At 43.5% G+C, this 7,470-nt stretch overlaps 1 protein-coding gene across 1 annotated transcript in view; it reads right to left on the bottom strand.

The window, feature by feature from the left end:
* The window catches only part of Dnah9 (dynein axonemal heavy chain 9), a 328,862-nt gene that overhangs the window by 48,658 nt on the left and 272,734 nt on the right, over nt 1-7,470 (bottom strand). Inside the window, 2 exon segments of the mRNA XM_050162584.1 lie at nt 4,424-4,546; nt 5,860-6,030. Of these exon segments, the coding sequence (XP_050018541.1) occupies nt 4,424-4,546; nt 5,860-6,030 (294 nt within the window).

The raw sequence follows: 7,470 nt of genomic DNA, 5'->3' as shown, positions 1-7,470 counted from the left end.
GTGGAAGCCTCGGCTTTCTGATTGCTGGGACTGGAAAGACAGGCACAGCCATTCATTCTCGGCAGCCCCATTGCTTTTGGCCATTCTTCACTTTTGTGAAGGAGGGCAAAGTGGGAAAGAACAGAGAAAGTCAACTGAGTTTGGCCCAGCTGGGCAGTCCACAGTGCTTGCAAGGCTTTCTTTCTGTGGACAGATTCTATTAAGCACCCTTGTATCAGCCACAGCATGCATGTCCCTTATGTTGTGGGAAATTGATATCAGGATTCTTATGAGTTTCATTCTCCGAAAGATATATTTAAAGTATTATCCCCTAGCATAGTTTGTCTTTCAATTAGGTTAAATTAAAAAAAATTAATAGTGTCATTGTGGGTGTACTCAACTTAAAATGGTTTCACTAGGGTAGAGGGTGGGCCCTAATCCACCATGACTGGAGCCTTTACAAGAGGGGAAAGGCACAGAGACACAGAGAGGAAAGGCAACTTTGTGGCAACTGTGCAGTTGGAGATGGACTGGGTCTCCAGGCTCCTAACTGAGGAAAGCCGTGGCTACCAGAAACTGGAAGATGCAAAGACAAGTTCGACCCAGAGGATTTGGAGGCAGCCTGGTCCTGCCTATATCATCACTTCTGATTTCTAGGCTCCACAGCAGTACACTTCTGTCATTTTAGGAAACTCGGCTTACAGTGCTTGACAACAGCATCCCGTGAAGCCACCACAGCCATCAGCGGATTCTGGCTACTGATTATTCACTTTGGGAAAGATACTATGACGGTCATTTTTCAGATAAGGAAACAAAGAGTTAGATCACACACACACACACTCTCTCTCTCTCTCTCTCTCTCTCTCTCTCTCTCTCTCTCTCTCACACACACACACACACACACACACACACACACTTGGACCTAGGTATGCCTGAATCTAGGGTCTGTATTAATCTGTCCATCTCCATTGCTGCTCTTGTTCTGCACATGGGTTCATTCAGAACTGCTTTTAGAACACATTTTCCATAAAGGCAGCACACTCTGAGTCAGGATTTCCAAGTCCAGCAAGGTAGTCACTGGCCATGAGGATTACTGAGAGCTTGACACAGGGTTAGTGTGATAGAGGGACTGGTTTTTTATTTTTACTTTTTTTTTTTAAATTTAGGCAGGGTTTCTCTGTGTAACCATGGCTATCTTGGAACTTGCTCTGTAGTCCACTCTGGCCTTGAACTCACAGCGACCCACCCTCCTCTGCCTCTGGAGTACTGGGTTTAAAGGTATGTGCACCTACCACCTGGCAGGATATTTTAAAAGAAGCTTCTTCTTTCTGTATTAATGGTTATCTTTGACCTCCTGAATGCAAGAGATTCTCCTACTTCAGTGTTTGAACAGCTGGGGCTATATAGGCAAATGCCACTTACCTTGCTCAGAGTTCAACTGTATTTCATTTGAATGATTTTACAGCTAAGTTCAGAAACTTGAACTCATGTTCGTAATTAGAAAACTCATAGGAATGTTTGGAACAATTTGAGTGTATGAGTCAACAATTTCAACAATAGCATAAAATCTGAATACAAATATTTTGGAAGAAAGACTAACATTTGAGTGGAGTACACATGTGCAAAATATTCAGCAGGTTTCAAAGACAGCTCGAAAGCAAACTATCTCATTCATAATAGGGTTTGGGTATTAAATATCTAACAGAGACTCATTCTAAACAGTTTGGTTGTCACTTGTGGAACCACTGAGAGATGACAGACGCTCTAGGAGCCAAGGCTCGGTGACAAGAAGCTGGATGCGTCAAGGTGCAGCCCCTGGAGGGGCTAACAGCCTCTCCCTCTCTGTTTGTTTCTTGGCTGCCATGAGCTTTCCTCCATTTCATGATGCACTGTTTCACCCAGGCCCAAGAGCAGTGGGGATCCTGAGAATGGATGTGAATGTCTTTAATCCCAGCAATCAGGAGGATGAGGCAGAAGATTATGAGTTCAAGGCCAGCTTCAGCTCTATAGTTAGAATCTTTCTTACAATAATAAATACATGTTAAATTCCATAATGAAACCAATTACTTTGTATTCTTAATGATTAATAAAAACAAGAAGAAACAAAGATGAAAGCAATGGGGACTGAGAAACCGTGAAGAAAAACCTCTAAAATTGTGAGCTGAACATATATTTACTCGTTTTAAGCTTATTTTGCTCCTATGCTGGGGATGGAACCAAAAGCCTTGTCACTGTGTGCTAGAAGTATGTGATTTATTTTTTACCTCATAGGAGCTCACAGTTAAGAGATGACATGAGTTTCACAAGAGTCTCATAATTTCCAACAGTGTTAGGGCTCTTGAAGACTCTGGGGACTTTTGGAAATGGACTGGCTACACCTTGCATTATGAGAGGGCCAAGAGCTTTTGGGAACAAGCAATGGAAGATCATGACCTGAAGGCGATGCGTCTGGCTGTCAACTTGATAAGCAGTAGAATGGGCATGGTGAATTCTGATTGCCAACTTGGTAGGATTTAAAGTCTCCACAGAAACAAGCCTCTTGGCATGCTCGTAAAGAAGTTTCTAGATTGGGTTATGTGAGGTGGGAAGATCTACCCTGAAGTTATATGGCGCTATTCCATATGTAAAGTACTGGACTAAATAAAAAATGGGAAGTGAGTAGAATACCAGCATTCATGTCCCTGTTTTCTATCCTGTGGATGCCATGTGACCAGCGACCTCATGACTTTCCCACCACTACTGACTGTACACTCACACTGTGAGCCAACGTAAGTACTCAAGTTTATCTGTCAGGCGCTTGCGGTACCAATAAGGAAGGCAGCTAACGCAGTCCTGAAAGACCAGCTACCGATTCTCTAGAATGGAAGGTAGGGAAGTATTTTGAGCCACAGTGACATTAGCAGAATTAGCCACGAATTTCCTAAGATGAGTCCTTTGATATGGGCAGCATGTTTATAAATGATCACATTCTGCATATAAATCAGCTTGGATTAACCTAAATGAAATTAGGATGAGTGGATGGTCTAATCCGCAGAGGTTATATACTGTGCTTCTGTTCACACGACATCCCTGAGGTAATAATCATTCTGCAAATGGAAGAGAGATTGGTGGTTGGTTGGTACTAAGGACAGAGGGAGGGAGGAGATTGTTATGGTTATGAACAACCAATTGGGAGTCTTTCTAGTGATGGGACTTTGTGAATTTTTAATAGTAGTAATCATTTCAATCTATGCATGCCCAATCTGGAAAAATATATTGGGGAAGAAATAAAGGAGCATTCCATTCACAACAGCAAGCCAAATCAATTCATAAAATGTCTGAGAATGCACATGATGAAGCTAAGTAAACACAGGTACGTACATCACACACACATAAAAGAATGTGGGGACCCATGAACTCAGAGGAAGCTTGGGGGACCATCTCAGTGTCAGTTTCCTGGCTATGTTACTGTAGGACAGTACTCCGAGGATTAAACATTGTAAGAAGCAGGTTATGAGGGACGTCTGTGAATCATTTCTTATAACTGCTTGTGTATACATAATTACCTTAAAAAACGGAGTACGAAATCTGGAGAAAGCTGATTCTCTTACTCCAGATGTGCACTTTTTCATGCTATTAAACATCTTTACAATGTGAGAACAAACATGGGAGATCATATGCAGGATTCGTCCTAAAAACATGCTATTACATGTGTGCCCTTGGGTCTGGGCTAGAAAGCTGCCTACATAGAGTGCGCATGTGGCCCCTCTGCAGCTGGAAGTCACTTAGCTCTCATTTCCTGGCAGACAGCAGGTCTGGCTATGAATGTGGACTCAGTCCCTACTGAAAAGACTACAGTTTGTGGTCTTTTTACCGTCCATAAGATCCCAACTAGACTAATCTGCCCAGCATGGATTTGTGTCCTGGATTTGCTATTTATAAGGGATAGGACCTGCGTTTCTTGTTCCCAGGAACAAACAAGACCCATCTGCCAGATGGACAAGAGGATGAAATAGTAGTGTGTGTTCAATGAACTCAATAGACATGAACAACTCAAGTGCTATAGTTGCAAGGTGGAAAGGGTTCTCTGCTTGGGGTTTCAGTTCAGACCAACAAAGATGCCTGGCAGAGCTCCAGTTCCTGCCTGACTTCTGGAAGCAGCGGGGCAGCATCTTCACCAGAGTCCCTGGGCTGGCCTGACAAGCCCAGATTCCAGGCCTAAGCCTTGGCAGATGAAAGGCAGTTTAGTCCTAAAGAGAGAGCTCTCAGCCCAGAATATGCTTGTTTCTTCTCAACAGGCTGGGGAGGATGGGACGGTTGTGGTGGTACAAGGAAGGGAAGGGATGCACCTGAGTTCAACACAACTCCATGCTCCAACTTGGAGAGAGCAGCACTATGTCATGAGGACACATATTTAAGTCAAACCTCGGAGAGAACTTGACTTTTACTGGGGGTTGATACTGACCTTGATGGCACCCCAGGCCTGATGGGAGAGGAACTCCATTGGGCTGGGGGTTCCTGTCTGGACTGGAGCTCTAAGCAGGAAATCCAGCTCTGCAGCGTTGACTTCCTGGTTCTCGAGGAGAATCTGCAGTTTGGGGAAGAATAACACTGTGATTCTTCAGCTGTGGTCACGGAGGCTGGAGATCTTGGGGACTGTCACTCGGCGTAATTACTGCTGCCTTTAGCTCGAGAGCTTGCCCATCAATTTTGGCTGTTTAAAGAGGGTGGATTGGAAGGGTATATTCATGCAAATTTCTTCTGTGTGCATCTGTTTTCAGCCCAAACACCAGCACGACTTAAATGCACACAGAGGATGACTATATATCTTGGTTAGCAAGTATTATATATCAATCATAAGTGCCACGGAGTATGTGCCTGCAATTTAATTGAGCAGATGACACATACAAACGACATGATTTGAGGCGAGTGTCAAAGTGACATATGAATATATGCAAAATAGAAACGCATATATAAATCAATAATGTGAAAGGGGTTTTGAAGTAGAGGACTGACTAGCAGGTGGAAGAAGGAAGAGATCAATCCAACCAAGATTTCTGTCTTGGGGTCTTGGGGAAGCTAAGAGGCAGAGATAGTAAAGCAGGAATGGCGAATTTTCCAGGGAAGGAAGATTGAAGGTACAGGGGCTTGGAGAGGCTTAGAGAGGCATGTGCACAGGGCAGAAAGCTTCTGGCTTGACTATGGGTACGATTCACAGGGAGAGGTGGGATCCAGGTTTCTTTGTGAAGGTGAAGCTGTCTGGGTCGCAGCTGGGAATAAAGAGGATGAGTGTGATACAGGCACACTAGCATGAACCCATGAGCTCAGACACTGAAACATAAAAGCTATCTGACTTAGCATTGTAGGGGTCTTGGTCTCATAGAGCCTGTGCTATACACTTATACATTGGAAAATCCTGATTCTAAATGGGGAAGAAAGTATGTACAAAGTAGTGATGTTTTAAGGCTTTTTGATGTTGGGATTAAGCAGCAGATCAAGGTCTTTTCCCTGATGATGCAGTGACATAGGAAGTCCTAAGTTCCAACCTCCTCAGAACCAAAGTGGTTAGAACTTTCCCAGATGTACTGTGGCTCTAGCCATAGAAAGCCCTGCTTGGTCAGAGCCAATTTGATTGACTAGGCGTGGTTTCTGGAGTACCATTTTGAGAAGGATCCCAGATTACCCAGTACCAGCAGGAAAAAGCTAAATGATTGATTCAGGAAGTCTGCTCCAAGTGGGGCAATGGCCAATTAGGAGTGTGGGTTAGACAGCAGCACACGGGCACATGTGGACTGGCCAGGTTGAACTTGTTTGAGAAATGACATCAAACGAGGTTTCCTTAACGTTTACTGACTGGATGGTAAATACGACTTGAGGACACAGTTTTGAGTTACTTTTTACCTGAAAGGTGAGCTGGGCAAGGTAGGTGAGCTTGTCGCACTCGAAGAGGCCGCGCGTGGTGTACTGGTACACCGAGAAGGTTATGCTGTCTATTAGATTGGCCACTCTCTCTTTGACACTTTCCCCAGGAGCTGCCTTCTCCACAGCTTTCTGGAAGACAATGCTGAAGGCCTAGAAGAGAAGATGAATCATAGGCAATCTATAAAATCCCCTTTCCTGTGGAGACTATTATAATTTTTTAGTCTACTCATTGAGTGCTTCTCCCAGCACTTCCTGCTAAGTGGAGGTACTATTAAAACACCACCACGCTATTAGGGACCAGAGAGACGGCTCAGAGGTTAAGACCACGGACTGTTCTTCCAGGGGACCCAGGTTTGGCTCCCAGCACCCACATGGCTGTTCACAACTGTCTATAATTCTAATCCCATGGGACCTGACAGCCTCTGAGGGCACCAGACATTATGTTAGCTCTTAGTCCTTCCCAAAATGCACCTTGGAATTTAACTCTGTCCCAAGTTCTTAAGAGGGTGGACACTTATTTTGACTATGGTATTTGGAGGTGGGGACTTTGGGAGGAGAGGTCATCAACAGTAGGGCTTCCATGACTAAATCTTGGTAGCTTTATAGGGGAGAAAGAGTAGGACACAGAAGTATGCTTCCTGTACCAAGTGATGTCCTGTTCAGCTTCCGTATTCTGCCAACAAGCGGACTGTCAGCAGAGCTAGCCTCTAGACCTTGGACCAAGAACTATGTGCCAAAATCAACTTCTCATCTTTATGGCTTACCTAGACTGTGGCACTATCTTATTAGCAACACAAAATGGTTTCATAAATGTGCATATTGAATGTTGATGAGTGCAATCAATGAGAAACAAATGGGTTGTAGCCAAAGGACATGATCCAGGAAGTTTTGATTGGATAATTACCTAAATACAAAGATGATACAGCCAGCAATGACTATTTGAGTTAGTGATGCTACCTAATCGATGACATAATTCTTGGAGCACAGAGAACATGTTCCAGACAACTTCATTTGCTGAAGCTGACCCTGGCACATAGTGGGTAGCGAGAATTATTTCAGTTTGACTTTCCTTTTCTATCAGCACCTCAGAAGCCATGCTTGTTTCTGTTAGCTGTGCATTCATTCTCAGAAGTCCTTCTAAGTATTTTTTTTTTGTCCCATTGTCTTTTCCTGCAGTGATAGGAACACAACCCCCTTTAAATTTCTTCTCTGAACTACAATAAGGGCATGGTATGAAAAAGAGATTTTGTGACCAATAACCTACCATTTTAAAATTGGTGATTTCTTAGAAAATAACTATTTGGGATGCCACATTGTTATGGATACATCAAATAATGAAAGGGAATAAAAGCCAATATATTATAATTAGACTTAACTATCAGTTCAGCAGATCTCTGTTCTTTTCAATCTTTTCCTTTTTGTGATTCCAAGAAGGAAAATAAAGCCCTTTAGTCTTTACAGCATCAGTATTAGGACCTCAGTGGAAGCCATGTATGTCTGAGCCTTGGTGTTCTTCGCTTAAGACTGTGAGATGAAGCTTGTTCTCTCTCTCCCTCTCTCTCTCTCTCTCTCTCTCTCTCTCTCTCTCTC

Source organism: Alexandromys fortis, unplaced genomic scaffold, assembly GCF_014885135.2.
Source record: "Alexandromys fortis isolate MF-2015 unplaced genomic scaffold, M_Fortis_MF-2015_v1.1 scaffold_84, whole genome shotgun sequence".
NCBI lineage: Eukaryota > Metazoa > Chordata > Mammalia > Rodentia > Cricetidae > Alexandromys > Alexandromys fortis.
This window is presented reverse-complemented; position numbering and strand designations above follow the sequence as displayed.